Genomic DNA, 20,170 nt, shown 5'->3' with positions numbered 1-20,170 from the left:
TTGACGATAATCAAACGAGAGTCATAAATAGCAACCAAGCAAAATGTTGAGAAATGATCAGTGGATCAAATTTTATTTGTTTATTTCTATCTTTGCCTGTTAAAATCTCAACCATATAAAATCTGTATCAACGCTTAACCCTTTAACTCCTGTGAGTGACCAAGACAGAATTTCTCCCTACAACATCCATGCAATTTCAGTCAGACAAGTGATGAGAATAAAGAGAAATATCAATTAGGGGATTATCAGTTGATCCAGCAACAAATTCTCAGAACTAAAATCATAAGAATGGTACAGAAGTCTGTAAGGAGAATTACTGATGAGATCTTGGGAATGAAAGGGTTAAGCAATGAAATGATACTGCAATGAAAATGCTTCTGGCAAAGCTAAACCTCTTAATTGTATTGAAGAAGTGTTCAACATTTATTTTTGCTACATAATCAGTACAGACAAAGCTGGTATACAAGGAAACTTCCTTTAACTTAAACATAAGATCATCAAAATGTTAACCCTTTACAGCCTTATATCAGTATGTGTATTCTCCACACAGTTCTCTATGTATTTCTTTAAGTGCTGACAAAGAGAATGTGTTTAGCAATCAAGAGTTTCTCTAATTAGTGATCTGTGACTTGAATATTTGACTTAGGGGTGATATTAAGAGGAAAAATTAGATGCAAGTCAATCCTAAGGTTTTAGGCAACAAATGCCTAAAATTTCAGAAGAAAAAGATTGTTTGTCTCTTATTTCCTAGTTGGAGGAAAGTTAAATAAGGAAAAAAGTTGAAAGACGAATCCAGTATGTAACTACCATATGAAATAGAAACATTCCTTTCTCATTGAAATATATTAAATATCTCTTAAATAGTGCTTATCAGCTTGAATTGGAAATATTGGTTCCACTGACATATATAGCAGGTCGATACCAATCTTGTAGACTTCCAAAAATACAATTCATTTGATCCAAGAGAAAATGTGCCAGAAATCTATTATCAAGATACCAGTCATAAAAAATATATATCAACAATAAGAGAAATTTTTTAAATTTGGTGAGAATTTTGCTCTGATTATCTTACAAATATGAAAACCAAATTAATTTACAGTAATTATAAAGCAATATATTTCTTTTAATAGCCTGAATTTGCTGCATTTCCTATCACACCATCATCAGCAGCTCATCCTAAACCAAGGGGTAGCTTGCTGCGGTTGCAACTCCACATTTGTTGTTCTGGTTTCGAGCAATTTTGATGAAGCCCTCCTCTCCCCACGCTGTCCCCCAACTGAAAAATGATTTATAAAAAAATTAACTTTCACTCTCCTGTTGTTTATCATCCTGACAAGTTCTCATAGCATTCATCAACTTTACCATAAGATGGAAAGTATAGTTCTACCAAGGGTCTGCTCCCACAAACATGCATACACCCTTCAATCCTGAATCCTGGTTGCCATACATAAGGCTTCCTCACTTCCATTGCACATTACAAAATCTCTTAACAAACCTGTTCTTAATCAGCCAGTAGTCCTGTCCATCCTCATTTCCATATCCCACCACAAGGACACCATGATCAAGTTCAGTGCTACTACAAGAAGGGTCATCATAAACCCCTGAGTGATAAAGATGAAACGAGCTATGGCTGGCATCAATTGCTACTGAGATGGGACCAACTGATGCTGAAGCAGCCTGTAGGGCAGATTCATCACCAGATGTGATATCCATATAACCAGTGTCTGTTGCACCAACATCAGAAACGTTAAAGTGACAAGTGCCGACCTACATGTAAAAGAGAGATTGTTGTGGAGAGTTAACTCTTTAACTCCCTTGAGTGACAAAGACAGAATTTCTCCTTACAATATCAATACAATTCCTAGCAGACAAGTAATGAGAATAAAGAAAAATATTGACTAGTGACTTATTAGTTGATCCCATACCAAATTCTCCAAACTGACATCATAAGAATTGTAAGGGAACAGTGGGGAGAAAAACTAATGAGATGTTGGGAGCTAAAGGTTTTTAAGTGTCCAATTTACCCTTTGACTTACTGCTATTTTGACTACAAAACAGCTTGTTTTTTTGCTGTAAGACAACTTGACTTTGGGATTCCTAGGAGAATTTAAGAACAGTACCTGCGTAAATTTTGGTGTCCAAATCAGATGTATGATGGGCAGTGTGAAAATATGGAACATGAGATTCCACATGCATTTATTTTGAACAGTGTGAGTTATGAATTGGAGGGAAAAAGCTGACTGTGTCAAAGTCTAGGATATCTAAAAATGAAGTAACTTAACTGAATATGAATGAAACAGAAACTCTTTTACCTGTGCTTGATAAGGGTAGGAAATTTCTGTGTCAACTCCATCATTGCTTTTGATGTACTTAAAAGCGTTGTCCATCAAACCACCATGACAACCATTGTTACCAAATGCTGATGAACAATCAACCAGATTCTGTTCACTGAGAGAGACAAGTTTTCCAGTCTTCCTAAAGTGCTGTCCTTCCAGAGCTCCAGTCTGGGGAAAGAAAGAAAAGATGATTAGATCTTCCTATATTTGCTTACAGTTTTTCAAAAGATTATTTTTATGAAGAGGAACTTTTAATGGAAAACTATTGTAATAGTCATCAAAAGGAACCAGCTGACAGAAGATTGCTACCAACTTCTTTATATTTACTGACTATTCTATATAATAATTATCCACAGTGAAAATCGAAAGCAAATCTTCAAGTTAAATTTCTTTTAGCAGAAACTGTGGGAATAGAGATAATGCCTTAAAAATGTCTTAATCCCCTGAAAATCCTCTAAATTAGCTCTTAATAAGGAGCCTATAGAGAGCTAAAAAGAGGATTTAAGAGCATTTGAATATTTTTTGGAAGAGCATGCTCCAAACTAACTATGATACTTGTACTTTTAGCACTTGACATGTTTCCTGGCACTTCATTACTGCAGCTGTCTCCTTTAACACTTTCCACCAGCCCTCACACAATGCTGATAGAATTAAATAATTAACCCTTTACAACCTAACACATATTCTTTATACTGTTCTCTATCATTTTCTGAGGAGCTAATAAGAAGAATTCCATTTTGTTTATAACAATCAAGAGCTCTCTTACACTTAGTGTGTAATTTCAGATGTGATGATGTAAGAGGAAATAAGATGGTAGTCACTCTAAAGGGTCAAATACTTACTGAGCTGAATGCCCAGCAAGATCCACAATGCCCTTGGTTTTTAACAGGTGTAACATAACCCTCCTTTCTCCAGTCAACAGAGTCAGGAACCTTCAAATTTGATGGCGCCAGAAATGTGGGAGACTTTTCTTTAGAGCCTGTTGAACTCTTCCTCATCTTGAAACCGTTCAACAATTCCTTTACTTCACGAGATGTCTAAAATATAAATAAAATATAAATGCAATTGTGTTTTTTGAGACAACAGCTGACAAAAACTGAAATTTCAAGCCCAAATGTGCTACATATGTATACATCATGACTGTGGGCTTTCAAAGGCAATCATGTTTGGCTAATCTTGATGCTTGAAAAATTTAAACCGTAAACAGCCAGTCAGACACATCAAGGTAACAAGGTAGCCTTTGTAACAATTTAATAAAAGTCAGTTTTCAGGGAAAGATCAGATGAATCTGAAAAGAATGATCTGAAAAAATTTGCCACGAGAGAGGAACAACACATTCATATTAACACAACAGTACACTATAAAGCAAAAAAGTTCTAAGAATAAAAAAATATCAAATAAGGGAGATTGATCAATCCCACACCAAATTCTCAAAACTTACACAATAAGAAAAAATAAATGGCAGATGGGAAGGAAAACTGATTTTGAGATCCTGATCGTGGATGGATTAACCCTTTAACTACCAAGATTCGATTGTTAATTCTCCTCTCTAGCTGCTACACATTTCCTTGTAAATTAGTTATGAGAACTTGGTGCCAGATCAAGATGGCAGGTTCTACCTGATAAGTTTGAATATTCTCATTACCTGTTTGCTGAATAATGTATGGATGTTATAGGGGGAAGGTTCATGTTAATCACTTCTGGGAGTTCAAGGGTTAAACTTACCAAGTCTCCAAGGTGATTCATAGCTAGTTTGTATTTGTGAGCCTGGTTGTGAGAGACAATCCTCTTCAAGTTATCTTGCCAGATGAAGTTGCGTATTCTCTCTTCATCAACATTTTCATACTCTTTATTGTGGAATGATTTCCACACCTTCCAGCTTGGATCTTCTAGTGCATCAAATTCTTGTTTGCCAGCTGGCCAGGCTAATGAAATTCCAAGAGAGATTGCTAATAGAACTAAACACTTCATGATGAATCTGCAGCAAGGGAAGAAAAGATCAAAGTTTAATTCATTCATTGCCATGATCAAATCACCAACTCTCCTTTCTGATGCATGTTATCCTTATGAGCTTGTTGCGAGATTTAATATTTATGTCTGAGAATCAAGCTTTTCAGGAAGACATGACTAAGCATTTGATAATCACTCCTGCTGAGGGGCAAAGGGCAAAGGGTATCAACCATGAAGATCCACCAGACTCTATTAATGGCAAATAAATAAGGGGGTAAGTTTCTAAAAATGCCGTGGTGCTGTGTTGGCAGGGGATATTACAAGATAATATCGCTTTATCAACTGAGTTGATACAGCAAATTGACAACTGTAAAGAGCTTCTAAAGCTGATGTTCCCAGCATTAGCCCTTTATGAGAGCGAAAAAGAAGAATTGTAGATTGTGTGTGATTTTTAAACAGAAAGGCTATTCAAAGGAACATGACATTTCTCTTTGCCTCCCTCCAGGTAAAATTATTCTCAGTGAGCTTGTCTTAAACACAAGTATGGGGAGGTTGAAGAGATTTACAACTAAGAAAATAATGTCACAGTCACAAGATCTCCTTAAATTCTCTTAAACAGTTTACCCTAGTTTCAAATATACAGTTCCTTGCAAATCATGTTGAAAAATTTTTTTTGTTCAATCAAGGAACTCACTTCAAGTTGATCAAGTTACCTATTCTCATCACCTGTTTAAAAGATATTGTATGGATATCTTGGGGAGAATTTGCAAGTTAATCATCTCAAGGAGATAAAAGTTCACTGAAAATCACTGACTCATCACCTCAGATGTTAGCCAGCAAACACATCATTAGCTTATGAGGTATTTTTGGCACATGGTCCTTCATTTTACTTGTCCGAGTTCAGCCAAGCAGCTTAAATCTATGATGTAGCACATCAGTACTGCAAATCTTTCTGTCCAATTTCTTTAGCACGTGATGTAATGCAAAGAGTGCAAGTAGTTGAGAGTGTTTTCCGTTTGCGTCGTTTTTGAATAAAAAAATCAAAACCAGAAATCAGTTATCTTGAAAGCGTCAATAAATTAAGTGCACCTGAAAGGAGCGATCGCGCATATATATATATATATATATATATATATATATATATATATATATATATATATATATATATATTTTTAAATTTAAGTTTTGCCATTGACTTGTAATCATTGAATGACTGGATGTACCACTGCGTTACGTGCTAATATTTCAGAGCGTAAACGATTACTAACGTCGTCTATTTCAGTATCATACCCTTGACGATCAAACTGAAATAGTTCAGGAGAAATCGCGAAAATTTGAAGCGAAAGTGAGCGGTTAAAAAAAATTGCCGGTACATCAGGGTAAGGATAAGGCTTTTTCGACAACATTCTACAACTCTGTTGATTAATTGATTGATGCTCAAAGTGCTAAAAAACAGCTTACACTTCCTAAGATTGATTAAGAAACAATAAAGAAAGCCAATACTCACCTTCTGAACAACAGGAATATTTCCAAGCTGAAGAAATAACGGAGAACGTGCCCAAAATTTAGAACAGTTTCTTTGTCGTAGTGCACCACGCTAACACAGTGTTTTTATTCTGTTGGTTTCAGTCATGCTGTCATGCATATGATTGGATAATGAAATTTTCGCGTAATCTGATTGGTCAATTATGACTTGCATCAGACAACCCGCGAGTCACGAGACTCTCATAGGACTGTCACAAGATTCCCGCGCTTCATATTATAATTAGCAACACCTACGTAGTTTTCCCATTAATCTACATCCCGTTCGTCCTTTTTCTTTTACCCCGTGGGAATCTTGCAAATGATGCAATCGGCTGATAAAATGTATTTAAGACTCAGGCTATACCTTGTCTAAATAACAATATAATTGATGTGCAAGTCATTTTTAAAATCGTGAGTAAAAAGTAATTTAGAACTTACCGGTGTTTTTTCATTGCTCTCTTTCGCACCTTGCATGGTGTAATAACACAGCGATCCACACGTTCAAGCGGTTACTGAACAGACATTTAATCTCTATAGTTTTGTTGCCGAGTTGAGGAATCTGGCCAAAACATGTAATTTTTGCGATTGTTTGCGGGATAGTTTAATCCGTGATCGCATTGTGCTTGGAATTAAAAACGAGCAGACGACCAAGAAGTTACTGAGAATGAGAAATCTTACTCTGAATCGTTGCATCGACGTGTGTCGCAGCGAGGAAGTTGCTGAGTTGCAAATGAAGTCGTTATCTGGGCCGGTGGATAACATTAATCAAGTTAAGTCAAGTTCTAAAAAGCATCGAGCTCCAACGCCGGTGGACGGGCGGTCGGCAAAGAAAATTTCCTGCTAATTTTGTGGCTATGACCATCAACCTGATAGGAAGATGTGCCCCGCATGGGGAAAGAAGTGCAAGCGATGCAAGGAAAAGAAACATTTTGCCAAGAAGTGTAAGAAAGTTCCTGTCCATAATATTGAGAGCGAAGAGGAGTTAGAGGAGATCAGCGTTGTACGAGTACAGGCTTTGAGAGGGAGAGCTGTGTATGCGAGGATGCTGGTTAGGCAGCAACCGATGCAATTTCAAGTTGATTGTGGTGCAAGTGCAAATATTTTACCTCTGAGGTATGCTGAGGGTGAGGAACTCGACTCGTGTTCGCAAATGCTTGTCATGTGGAATGGAACTAAAGTGACGCCTGTCGGTTCCTGTGCGTTGCCTGTTGTGAATCCGAAAACTAATGAGAAGTACAAGGTCCGGTTTCTAGTCGTGAAAGAGGATTTGACCCCTCTGCTTGGCTTAAATTCAACGCAGAAAATGAAGCTGTTAACTGTACACAAGGAAAACTTCATTAATGTCGTGGAGAATGTAAATGATGACCTCACAGCTAATTACGCGGATGTCTTTAACAAAGGTCTCGGAACACTTCCAGGAAAAGTTCGCCTGCAAGTTGACCCAGATTGCAAGCCTGTTATCCTTCCAGCAAGAAAAGTCCCTGTGTCTGTTCGGGAGAAGTTCAAAGAAGAGCTCCAAAGGTTGGAACGTCTTAAAGTAATCACTCCTGTTGATGAACCGACCGAGTGGGTTAGTCAGATTGTTGTAGCTGTAAAGAAGTCCGGCGAACTGCGTGTTTGTATTGACCCGCGACCACTTAACACGGTCTTGAAGAGGGAACGTTATCAAATTCCCGTCATTAATGATTTGTTGCCCGACTTGACAGATGCACGTGTGTTTACAAAGGTTGATTTAGCCTTTGCCTCTTGGCATCTGGAGTTAGATCGCGAGTCTAGTATGCTCACGACATTTGCTACGCCATATGGGCGATATCGTTGGCTCCGTTTGCCGTTTGGTCTCAGTGTTTCGAGTGAAATTTTTCAGAAACGTCTCCATCAAGAGTTACAAGGCCTCCCGGGTGTAAAGTGTATTGCAGATGATATTCTCATCCATGGCACGTGCGAGGCTGATCATGACAGCAATCTAGATGGATTCATGCGCAGATGTCAGCTGAAAGGTATCAAGCTCAACGCCGAGAAGTTAGAGTACAAGTGTAAAGAGGTTCCATTTCATGGGCACCTGCTAACCACAGAGGGTCTAAAGCCAGATCCAGAGAAAGTGAGAGCAATCGTCGAGATGCCACGCCCAAAGGACCGAGGTGATATTTTACGCCTGAATGGAATGGTCAATTATCTTAGCCGTTTTCTACCCCACTTGTCTGATGTGATGAAGCCTCTACGAGATCTTACCCATGAAGATGCAGCATGGTGTTGGGATGATTTGCAAGAGAAGGTTTGGAATGATGTCAAGACATTGATTGCATCAGCACCCGTTCTAGCCTACTACAAGCCCACTGAAGTGCTTGAGATCCAGTGTGATAGCAGCCAGAGTGGTTTAGGTGCAGCTTTAATCAGGGTCGGCCAGGGTTTTTGGGTATTCGGTATTCAGGGGCGTTTTAAATCGGGTATACGGTATATTGCAGCTTAAATATGGGTATTCAGTATATCACTTTCTTTGAATTTCAGTATAAAGTATTCGAAGCTTCGATTATTTTTGGGTATATTTGGAGGAATTTGGGGTATTTTGGGGTATTTTGTCGATTTTTTTTCGGGTATATTGGTATTCCACTACCCCCCCTGGCCGACCCTGTTTAATGCAGAATGGTCACCCAATTGCGTACGCTAGTAGAGCCTTAACAGAGACGGAATCTCGCTATGCGCAGATTGAAAAGGAGATGTTGGCAATCGTGTTTTCAATAGAGAAGTTCAATGACTTTACCTTCGGTAGAAGAACTGTTGTCCATACTGACCATAAGCCACTTGAGTCAATTTTTATGAAACCACTTCATCGCGCTCCTAAGAGGTTGCAAGGAATGTTGATCCGTTTGCAAAAGTACGATTTGGTGGTACAGTACGAGAGGGGAAGCAGAATGTTCTTAGCGGACACTCTCTCTAGAGCTTATCTTCCCTCGGGTGGCAGATTGAGTCAGAGTTTGAGACAATCAACATGATGAATTACTTGCCAATATCTGAAACCAGGCTACTGCAAATTCAGCGGGAGACAGAGCAGGATGAATCGCTTCAAGTTCTGAAGGCAGTGATTCAGCATGGCTGGTCTGAAAATAAGAGTACCCTGCCGCTTCTAGCCTCTCCTTACTTCGATATGAGAGATGAGCGGTCCGTTCAGGATGGTCTGATTTTTAAGGGAGAAAGGGTAGTGGTACCCAAGGCTGCTAGGAGTGGTCTCCTAAAAAGTATTCACAATTCGCACCTTGGAGTTAATGGTTGCCTTAACAGAGCGCGTGAGTGTCTTTATTGGCCTGGGATGACAGGAGATATCAAGAACTATGTGTCAACATGTGAAGCCTGCAGAGAGTACGAACAGGGTCAAAGGAAGGAAACACTCATCAGCCACGAAGCACTTAGTCGGCCGTGGCAGTTCGTTGCAGCAGACCTATTTGAGTTAAATGGAAAAAGTTACCTTGTGACTGTGGACTATTTTAGCGATTTCTTCGAGCTCGACCATCTGAGAAGTACATCCTCTGTCTACGTCATCAAGAAGCTTAAAGGTCATTTCGCGAGACATGGCATTCCTGAGCCACTCGTTACTGATAAAGGGCCACAGTTCGTCTCGCGCGATTTCCTGAAATTCTCTAAAGAGTGGGATTTTGAGCACAGAACCAGCAGTCCGTATCGTAGTCAGTCGAATGGAAAGGCTGAGAGCGCCGTTAAGCAAGCGAAGAAAATTCTATTAAAGTGCGGCAAGACTGGTTCAGACGCGTTTCTCGCTTTACTAGACCACAGAAACACACCGCCTGCGAGTATGCAAATCAGCCCAGCACAGCGGCTATTTAGCAGAAGGACAAGAAGTCTGCTCCCGATGACTGCTGCATTATTAAAGCCATCTGTTTCAGACGAGAACGTGACACATACCAAGCTTCATCGCCGCCAGCAGCAACAAGCCAAGTACTACAACAGAGGCGCACGAGACCTCCAGCCCTTAGAGCCCGGAGATACTGTGAGAGTTGAGCCCTGGCGCGCGGGAAGAAAAGAGTGGCAAAAGGGTGTCGTAAAGAGTCGCATTGACAAAAGATCTTACGAGGTTGAGTTGCCTCAAGGACTCCTTCGACGAAATCGTGTTGAGCTACGCAAGTCTCATGAAGCGCCTATCAAAGTTGAAGATGACGACGTCATAGAGGCGCGCAAGCAGTCATCCACAGAGACACGCGAAGATACACGCGAACAGGCACCTCCAGATACACGCGTGGAAACATTCGACCAGCCGCGCGATCCGTTGTCTTCGGTGCCAGATGCACCTAAGTCGCCCAGTCCTTTACAGGCACCGAGAAGGTCCACGCGCGTCCGTCAGCCGCCCAAGCGTCTACAGGACTATGTGCTTACTTAAGCCTAGGAACTCTTTCCAAGGAACTGAATTTCATTATTATGTGCTTAGTCGTTTGTTTGTTTGTTTGTTTGTTTGTTTGTTTTTCCGTTAAGTTGTTTTCTTATTTCTCTATAAAAGGGAGGGTGTTATAATATTGTAATTTTCACGCCCTGTGTTGAATTTCATTTGCACGTGCTGCTAGACTCATTATATATTCAGTTTCGTTTGTACCTTGAAGGCACTTGATAGAGATTAAATGTCTGTTCAGTAACCGCTTGAACGTATGGATCGCTGTGTTATTACACATGGCTAAGCTGAGTCGAAGTTCGTTATTCGAAATAAGAATGAAAATCAACAACAACAGCCACAGAATTCGTCGAGGAACAAAGGTGACAGTTTCAAGAGTAATGCGTGACGGGTAACGCAATTGATCCGACATCCGCGCGCTCTTTTTTTAAGTTATGGAGAAAGTATAAATATAAAAGACTGATTTAACACACTCATCGAAAAAAAAGATGCCCTAAGCATTGTATTGTGAGAGTGAAACACTAACTATATTTTTATGTTTTTAAAATAAATTTTCTATGGTGGAATTTGGTCAATATCGAGTCACGCCTCGTCGTTATGTCCCTGGAAGTTATATTTTAATTACCATTTGATTAATATGCCTTTGATGCGAACAATCAGCATAGATTCTCTTTTTAATACCTTCTTTTCTTTCATACGTGCCTTTTTGTTAGCAGACAAAACGAGTTTCCGGTAGTTTTGTTATGATTCTGTTATTGATCTTGATAACTGATTAATATTTATTAATTTGCTACCCACGGACTCGGAAACCAGATGCCATAAAAACACGATCATGGTGTACTGAGTTGGGACACATTTGCTCGTGTTTGTTTCATGTTAACAAATCTATCCATCGATTACTCAGCTGTGGTTTGAATGGGATGAACAAAGCTGTAAACACAGCTCTTGAAGGCTTCATCTGCCCTGCATGTTTGGTCGACTTTCCGAGTGCATCGAAGCTTCAAGACCACTGGTTGAAGTTTCATTCGCCCAAAGTCACCGCCAGCGGAACTGATCGCGTTTCTGATGATTACGAATCTATACCAGATGATTCTTCACCGGATTGTGCTCCTCAGGTGTGAATTGTTTTTGTTTAGACAATAAGGAATTCAGGAGAAGTTTTGAAAATGAGATTCGTTGTCAAATGGCTTAGTATTTCACAGCAGGATTTCTGAGATATCGTTGACTCCGCAGAGCAAGCGTTGTAAATATTAACATTTTGTAATATTTATTTAGAGAAAACGACAGTTCTAACAGGGTTTGACTCTGTGATAGAAGGGAGTCTCATATGGAAGTGGTCTTAGTTCATTCGACAAACACAGATAATTTTTTTTGTGCACACATGGGGCCTCGAAACTAATTATTCGTTTCGTGAACGTGGGGGACATAGGTCTAACAGAATTCACGAATAATAGGGCTTATTGCAGCTTATATTCTAATTCAATCAAGATACAAGAAGCAGAAATAACAGTCCCCTTGATATTGTTAACATAATTTAGCTTCATCGTAGTTTCTCGTGAGAATTTTTTTTACTTCCGAGTTATTTGTGCACGAATTCTGCAAAGATGTATCCAATACAAGCCTCAAACGCATCCGACATTGAATGTAGCAAAGTCCGAAAGAAATGTACATAGACTCTTAAACTATTTCTACGCCGTTTTAAATGAATCTTCATAATCGATTTGTAATCATTTTAAAGGACAGGATTTTTCTGTTTTTTGAAATGGATCTTTTTAGGGAAATTAATTTTGTTACCTGTATTGATCTATTACACTTTTTAGGCAAATTAATTTAACCCAATGTACTTCAAGCTGTCAATAGTGCCAAATTAGCATATGAATGTCAAATATTTATTTTGGTGTCGAAATTTCTAGATTTTGTGGTCCAAGTGAATCAAAAGAATTGCTTATTTATTGAATGGGTACTTTTCATTAATATGGCAATTGCTTACGATGTAGGTATGTGCATATATGGCTTTGGTTTCCTGTCAAGGAACTGCTCTAATATTGAAAATGAATTGGTTAGAACAGATTGTTTGCTTGTGATTTCACATTATGACTGGCTCTGACAGAGTTATGCTATGGTAATGAATGGTAAAAACCAAAAGAAAAACTATGATTAACCAAGTGTAAACTGCATGATATGTGGAAGGAAATGGTGAGAGTTAACTTTGCTAATCTGGTCTGCAACAGAAAAATTTTATTTTAAAATTGTTTTGGCAAACAACATTAGCCTCTTAACAGAATTTTACTGTGAGATTATGCCATGAGGCAATATTGCTCTACCTTTGTGTTTTCTCTTCATGAGTGTTCTGCTGTGTTGATGTTAGTTTTAAAAATAATTAAACAATCACTCAAACATATGCATTGATCAGATTCTCAATTAAAAGACATTTGTTATATCTGTTATTATTTAAAACAAGTTTTTAAGGTTAGTTTTTCTTTTTTTGTGTCCATTCAGTGATACTTGTATCAGTATAAACTAAGAAATAGTTTCTAGATTTTTCTAACATCTTCCTTGATGTCACAAAAGATCTGATCGTGATATTACCACTTACTTTTAGAAATTGCTGTTAAATAGTGTGAATATCTCTCCTTGGAGAGACAAGTGCCATTCGAAGTAACCAAGAAGTTAACACTTTAACTTCCAAGATCTAATTGTTAATTCTTAACACAATGCCTTGTAAATTGGTTGCAAGATTGTCAAGGGAACAACTTATACCTGATAAGTTTGAATATTCTTATTGCCTGTTTGCCAGAAAATGTATGGATATTGTTGAGAGAAGTTGGGTGTTAATCACATCTTGAAGTAAAAGGGTTGAAGGAAAGTAACGGATTGTGAAAGATTGAAAAGTTGATCAATATAGAGAACACATGACCAATTGCCTGAAAAGATCAGGCTGAATTTTTCATGTTATCATATTGCTGACTTTGCCTCTTTAAATGTAAGATCCTTTGTATAATAAGTTAAATCATGCACACATTTTGATTGGTTCTTACCTTAATGATCCATCAAAGGACAGGGACATAAATGACATTACCATAAATTTTTTTTGCTTCTTTGTCATATAAAAGAAATAGATATCATGTTGCCATGGGCTGGTACAGTAATAGATCATGGGGAGGTCAAAATGTGGTAAGAATATTAGTGACACACTCTGTGCCACTTTTTTGTTCTTACGACATTTTGACGTCATCTGTTATCTATAAGTGCACAGATGCTAGGGAACATGGAATATAATTGTTAAGAGGTGATCTTCTTGGCGTGGCTACAGCTTCTTAGTTTATTGGTAATGGGATCTGGTGACCTTTAAATCATGAGCTAAACGATTCAACATTTGATTGTTAATTGATGAACTGTCAGCAAAAAAAATTTACAGGATAGATTTTTGTTTACTTTCATGGACTTTTATTGATGTCATCAGTTACTTGGTTTGTTCTCTACTGGATGTATTAAGAGTGATAGCAAATCTGTAATTTGCTACTACTGACCATATATTCACTCACTCTTCATTTAAAGAAAGAAATATAAGGTTTACAAAACTTCATGTCCTGCAAATAGCTACAATGCTAATCTAGGCAGGACAAGACTTTAACTAAAGGCGTTATTAAATTACATAAGAAAAAAGAAAAGAAGAAATACAAAAACATACAGAAAGAAACACCTTATATATAAATTCAAGTACAAGGGATTTTGTTATTTGAAAAAGACTAAAATTACAACTAGAGGTATATACAATATATCAGGTTAACTTCACAAAATATTCTATTAAAAAATTAACATTCAAATAATTATCTTCATTACCTAGAACATTAAGGAGTAGTAATTTAATTTTTTTACGAAAATTAGAAACGTTGAGAGTCTTAACAGAAAGTGGAATAGAATTCCAAATAGACACACTGATTCTAGTAAAATATTTTTTCATTTTTTCAGTTCTAGAGAATTTGACAGAGCAGCATTCTTTTGCAGATAATCGCGTATTATAATGATGTTCTGTATTGATTTTCGCAAACTTATCGAGAAGACTTTTAGGAGCTGTCTTAGCATGAATGTCATATTCCTGAGATAGAGATAAAAGTGTAATCCATGGCAATCAGTATGATTAAGGACCTTACTTGTGACTTTCATTGATTGGCTGATAACAATTAAGATGTTGCTATCCACCACTAATATCAACTGACAACTAACAAATGACCCATTATTTGTGTTGAATTTTTAGATCACTTAATTGTTCAGTCAAGGGTAGTCTCAGAATTACAGTATTTGCTAAGATGCTGAGTTTAAAGAAGTTTTACACTGCTCCTTGCAAGAAACTATGACAGGAAACATTATAATTAAAAGTTTTTGGTCGTCTGTTCTGGATCTCATGTAGTCCTTTTAGACCTTTAAGAATCTATGCAGTTGAATGCCAAAAGTAATCCTTAGCTCCTTTGCTTTGCTTTTCCACATACTCTGATTGTTTCAGACAGTTAGTGCCCTTTTCTCAATCAGTCAGATGCAAAAAGTTTGAACAGTAACTGGGACTTTTCGCTCTTTTTTTTTTTTTCCATGTTTAACCCTTTCACTCCCAAGATTGGATTGTTAATTTTTCCTTCTAGCTGTTACACATTTCTTTGTAAACTTGTTACAAGAATTTAGTGTTGAATCACTGTAATATCCTGTACCTGATAAGCTTGAATATTCTTGTGACTAGTTCGCTGGATATTATATGATTGGATACTAAAGGGATATGTTATGGGTGGTTATTTCTGGTAGTTGAAGGGTTTAGACAGTTAACCCTTTAACTCCCAAGATCTTATTAGTAACTCTCCCTACTGTCTGCCATCTTGTGATGTTAGTTTGGAGAATTTGGTATTGGATCAACTAATAATCCCCTAATTAAGATTTTTCTTTATTCTCATCACTTGTCTGTTTGATACTGTATTGATATTGTAAGGAGAAATTCTGTCTTGGTCACTCATGAGAGTTAAAGGGTTAACACTTCAACTTTGAGTTGTCATTGGCTCCTTGTGGTTTTTCATTTAATTTATCTGATTTTCCACTGTGTTCTCTTTGGTTTTGGTTTGATGATTGTTATTAAGCAAAATACACTCTTGATTTGTCTAAAACTTGGATTGGTTAAGGCACCTTGTATGTATATATCATCACCACATACCCTTGGTATTTGTCAAGTTATATCCTCTCTAAGAGATATTTTCAAAAATTAACAATTAGATGTCTGGATTTTTAATTTTCACCTCAGGAGAATTCTGGCACCCACTGTGACTATGAGATAAAAAATGAAAATATAAACATAAAAAGGATTAGATTGAAAAAAGAAAAACATCTATGATTACATTTCGCTTTTTGCTTGAGGTAATCATTTTTGAAGGATTTAACCCTTGATATCCAAACATCAGTGTGCAAGTTCTCCTTAATGTTCTCTATACATTTCCCAAGGTGCTTATAAGGAGAATTTCTCTAACAATCAAGGGCTTATAATAATTATCTTTATTGAGATCACTTTTTCATACAATAAATGATCATTTCCTTTATTTTTGATACCATAATGTTTGATTTAGGGGTGATTATGAAAGGAGAAATTAGATCTTAGTCACTCTTAGAGGTTAAAAGGTTAAGTTACCAATATGAGACAGTTGATTGACATTAATAGATATTTCCAAATGGCTGGCATCTGGAATTACATTCCAAGAGGATATTAAATGTCTGGATTAACTTTCACCATGTTGACAGTATGATGCATGAACAAGGAGCCAGCCTGATCCTTCCATCTTCCTCATTTAGATTTGTATGTTCTCAAAGCTAGCTTTGAAGAGAAAAAGATCCCTAAAAATCCTGCATCATTTTGCAGGTTCTGTTACAATTAGATCAAAGGTAAAGGTTCTAATTTTATTGGCAAATGATTCAAATGAGAATTTTGGTGACTCAAGGTCATTACAAAAGACTTGTATTTTGTCTAGGGTTGTAATTTTTTCCTCACATAGTTGTAAGATGATTCTAGAGGTCAACATTTATGTGTTCTACTCAGCAACTTATTGTAAGATTAATTAGATTTCTTTGTATTTAACAAGCTTAATATGCTTTCTTTTCTTTACAGGAGAGTAAAGATCATAACTCCTGTGATCATGTTTTCAAGTCTGACTTGTTAGCTGTACTGGAGAAATGTGGCTTTTGTGGTCAAGAGATTGATAGCTTAGGGAAAATATGTGAAGGTGTAAAAGATTGTCTAGCTCCATTCTATCTCTTTGTAGCATTTTTTTAAAAATATATTTGAGTACATGTGCAGGCATAATATTATGTGTTTATATTTCTCTGGTCATGCCAAGCTGATAGAGTGTATGTTTTCATTTACTTTATACATTAAAATTTATTTGCTTGTGTTAAACTTCATCAGTTTTAATTGATGACATGTATATCAAGATTTTAAACATTTGTTGGAAATGAGAGTGAATTAGATTTTGAACACTTAACAGTATTTTATTTGTGAACTCATTTACATAACTAACAAGAAGACAGTGTCAAGGTCATCCCATTTATTAACATTCTGATTTGCATCGTAATGAAAAGTAAAGAAAAACATTTTAATATATATTCTGAACTTGCAGGTTGTAATTTCCATTGCCATGACAAGTGTGAAAAGATGGTAAGAATTTAAGCTGTAATCACTGTAATTATTCTTTCATCTGATGCTTTGAAGCACTTATTCTCTACATATGAATGATATCAATTAGTAATTTGTAATTAATTAATTATTAATTGATGGTAAGTCATAATTTTGTGGTCGATACTGTAAGAGTGTACTTAGCAGGTACAGTTTCAAGAGTATAGTTTCAAGAGCACACTTCACTTATCACCATTTTAGCCCAGGTACGACCAGATTTTATTGATCGATGGATAAAGTTGAATGTTGGAAAGAGGGGTCTTTGATGTGTGGGCTCACCAGCTTCCCTTGGTCAGGATGCCAAAGCAAAAATACTTTTTCCTTCTAACTTGGGGACAGTTTTTAAAAAGCCCATTCCCTGAATGCGGGAGAGCAGCTGTGGCTGGTATAGTTTCAAGAGAAAATTTCACCCATCACTAGTATAATAATACTTTTAGTCTCTGCTGGGACCTTGGACTTTACTCATTTGCCGATTGATTTTGTTGTTGGGAAGAAGGTTCGTCTATTTCTAGGTTCTTAAGCTTCTCTCCATCAGTGTGAAAAAGAAAAAACTCTTTCATTTTGACCTTGAACAGTTGGTAAAGAGCACCTTCCCTAAAGCTCTTAAACAATTTTTTCATTTTTTTATAAATTTAATATGTTCTTAATTTGATTTATCTTGTGCTTTTGCAATGACTATTTTACCAAAGGTCAAAGAGCAGTGCTCAAGACAAAGTTCTGTCAAATCAACACATAGTAAATTCAAGGTAATTGATACAAAATATCTTAATGATAGATACACATAAATACAGTTTGAAAATAAGACTCGTCAGTCTTCAGTTTATATTACATGTATATCAAGGAAGTGACTCTCAAACTTGCAGACCAATGAGTAACCTGACTTTCCTAACATGTAAACTTCTAAGAGTGACTAGCATCTAATTTCTCCTTACAATATCATCCCTGAATCAAACATTAAGGTCAAGAGAATAAATAAAGTTATCGTGAACTCAAGAAGCTGTTGATTGTTAAACAAATTCTCTTTGTCAGCATCTTAAGAAATGTATAGAGAACAGTGTGGAGAATATGCATATTGATGTTAGGGCGTAAGGGGTGAGAAAATGTCAGACTATGCATTGGCAGGCCTAGTTTATAGAGAAATATGATCAGGTGATGATTATGACATGTTGAACTTATGTTCAAAACATCAGGTCTTGTAAGACCTTGTACCTTTTGTGAGTATAATACCAGCAAAGGGTTCTGAAAACCTGTTAAAATTTTGGGGCTAAGTTGTAGTTAACCCTCTAACTCCCATGAATGACAAAGACAGAATTTCCCCTTACATTATTAATGCAAAATCAAGAAGACAAGTCATTGGACCAATGAAAAATATCAGTTTGGGGATTATTAGTGATCCAATACCAAATACTCCAAACTAACATTATAGGAATTGTATGACAGACAGTAAGGAGAATTGCTAATGAGATCTTGGGAGTGAAAGGGTTAACTACAGGCTATCACCATTGAGGTGCAGTGGCAATATACCTTTTTAACCTCTTAACTACCAAGATCTGTTTTTAATTCTTCCCTTTAGCTGCTACACACTTCCTTGTAAATTAGTTAGAAGAATTTGGTGGTAGATCAAGATGAAAACTTCCTTCTGATCAGTTTCAGTATTCTCATTACCAATTTGCTGGATAATGTATGGATATTATAGCAAGAAGTTGTATGTCTATCATTTCTGGGAGTTAAACAGTTGTAACAAGTCTACAAGAATCAGTCTTGTATTGCAACCTGTGTTATGACAGAAAATAGAACTGCAAACACCAGCCTGGATTTTCTGTATTTAGATATAAATAACTACACATCACTGTATCACCTGATTTCAATGAGATGCTAATGCTTCTCTTGTGATCTAAGACAAAAACAAAATGAAGAACAGATTTGAATGATTTAAAGTTCTGTCAAATTAAATCCTATACTGAGATTTTTTTGATAAAATTGTCCATAATTAATAATTCATAGTAGATTATAGATCATCAAGTCCTCATTTTATTTTTTCATGTTCTGTCTAAACCCCCCACCCCACCCACTGCTCTCTAACAAAACTTTAGCTTGTTAGCAACCTCTTCCCTCCTTTTCCCTCTTAAAAAAAAGACCCCCCCCAAAAAAATCCCAAGTGGTAGAAGTGCTGTTATTTAATTGGGCCTGTGTTGGTTTCTGTTTTGAATATTGAAGTATTTCAACTAAAAAAAAGAGACTGAATCGCATTACTTAAGTTTTTGAAAAGGGCCCCTTCTGTAAACCCACCCCTCTCTCTCTCCCTTTTCTGTGATAAGCCCTGGTCTCCAATAACTGGCCCTCTGTCTGGGAGCCCTGAGAATTGAGAAGTTGCCTAGGGGGTTTAATGAGAGGGTCTATCATACTTGTAATCACCTTAGGAAAAAGTCAGGTAAGTATTTGACAAGTTTTAACTCGCAAAAGAGCGCTTTTATTAAATGTAGGAGAGTACTCAGGTTGTTATGTAAAATCTACCACCTGATAATTCTTTATGCAAGAAATTTTACCTGATTGAAATGGATTTCAATCAATTAAATCTCTAATGAATCTTTTGCTACGGTAATTTTTGTTTAGACATTGCCTGATGAAGTGGATGTGGGGAAAAGATCGGTAAGTAAAATGTGTGAACAAATAATTCAAACCACTATCAGATAATTAATCTTTCTTTTTAATTTCAAGCCAGAGCTTGTGCTCAAAATTTCAGCTCCAGATACTCTCTACTGTGACCAATTTTTTTTAATCAACTCAGTTGATAAACAACTAAATTATCCTCTAGGATCCCTCATTGACTCAGCACCACAGTTTCTTTATTTAGCTTCCAGATATTGATCATACAACTAAGTTAGAGATTTTATTTAAGAGTAAAGGGGGTAAGTTTCTAAAGAAACTGTGGTGCTACGTCAGTGGGAGAGTATAGCAGGTAATTTAGTGTTTACAACTGAGTTGAAAACGTAAATTGGCCACTTTAAAGAGTTAAAAGGCTGACATTTCCAGCGTTAACCCTTTGTCAGAGGTATGGTTAATGTGTTGACTATTATGTGATATCCTTATTGAGTTATAACCATGTCTTGAAATTTTGTGGTGTTACTGATGATGTAACTGATGAATTTCTAATCCCCCTTGGCTCACAGTTCATTTTTACCCTGAGAGGATTTTTATGCCTCTGTAGGAGGTCAGAGCTTATATTTTGGGGTCATTCAACTTGAGTTGCAAATCACTGATAAGGCTCAA

The 20,170-nt window shown here is 36.8% G+C and overlaps 2 protein-coding genes and 1 pseudogene across 10 annotated transcripts in view; 2 read left to right on the top strand and 1 right to left on the bottom strand.

Annotated features, from left to right (window-relative positions):
- Positions 1-44: 44 nt before the first annotated feature.
- Positions 45-5,872, bottom strand: LOC113671418 (cathepsin L-like peptidase). 3 transcript variants are annotated; one of them, XM_089194123.1, is made up of 7 exons: positions 5,794-5,872; positions 5,013-5,249; positions 4,062-4,314; positions 3,179-3,373; positions 2,313-2,504; positions 1,496-1,767; positions 45-1,276 (listed from the first exon to the last, which is right to left on the bottom strand). In XM_089194123.1, the coding sequence occupies exons 2-7, from the start codon at positions 5,063-5,065 to the stop codon at positions 1,177-1,179; spliced, it is 1,065 nt and encodes a 354-aa protein (XP_089050249.1). In that variant the 5' UTR covers positions 5,066-5,249; positions 5,794-5,872; the 3' UTR covers positions 45-1,176. The 3 variants fall into 3 exon arrangements, with proteins under 3 accessions (XP_089050249.1, XP_027043404.2, XP_027043403.2); XM_027187603.2 differs by having other exon boundaries at positions 5,108-5,249; XM_027187602.2 differs by lacking the exon at positions 5,013-5,249.
- A 681-nt stretch (positions 5,873-6,553) lies between these two features.
- Positions 6,554-10,450, top strand: LOC149033882 (uncharacterized; annotated as a pseudogene). Its single transcript, XR_016182991.1, has 2 exons — positions 6,554-7,425; positions 8,606-10,450. The product of XR_016182991.1 is annotated as an uncharacterized LOC149033882 (transcript).
- Positions 10,451-10,987: 537 nt separating this feature from the next.
- Positions 10,988-20,170, top strand: part of LOC113671397 (tensin-3) — a 43,973-nt gene continuing 34,790 nt past the window's right edge. For 4 of the 6 annotated variants that reach the window (XM_089194119.1, XM_089194117.1, XM_089194118.1 and 1 more), the window contains exons 1-5: positions 10,988-11,315; positions 16,337-16,451; positions 16,845-16,882; positions 17,590-17,646; positions 19,514-19,549. In XM_089194119.1, coding sequence (XP_089050245.1) covers positions 11,121-11,315; positions 16,337-16,451; positions 16,845-16,882; positions 17,590-17,646; positions 19,514-19,549 — 441 coding nt within the window. In that variant the 5' untranslated portion in view covers positions 10,988-11,120. Of the gene's footprint in view, positions 11,316-15,947; positions 16,114-16,336; positions 16,452-16,844; positions 16,883-17,589; positions 17,647-19,513; positions 19,550-20,170 lie in introns of those variants that run through there. The other 2 variants (XM_089194121.1, XM_089194120.1) reach the window with 1 other exon arrangement.

Source organism: Pocillopora damicornis, chromosome 14 (assembly GCF_964200805.1).
Source record: "Pocillopora damicornis chromosome 14, jaPocDami1.2, whole genome shotgun sequence".
Classification (NCBI taxonomy): Eukaryota; Metazoa; Cnidaria; class Anthozoa; order Scleractinia; family Pocilloporidae; genus Pocillopora; species Pocillopora damicornis.
The sequence above is the reverse complement of the archived record's forward strand: the minus strand, read 5'-3'. Positions and strand labels throughout refer to the sequence as shown.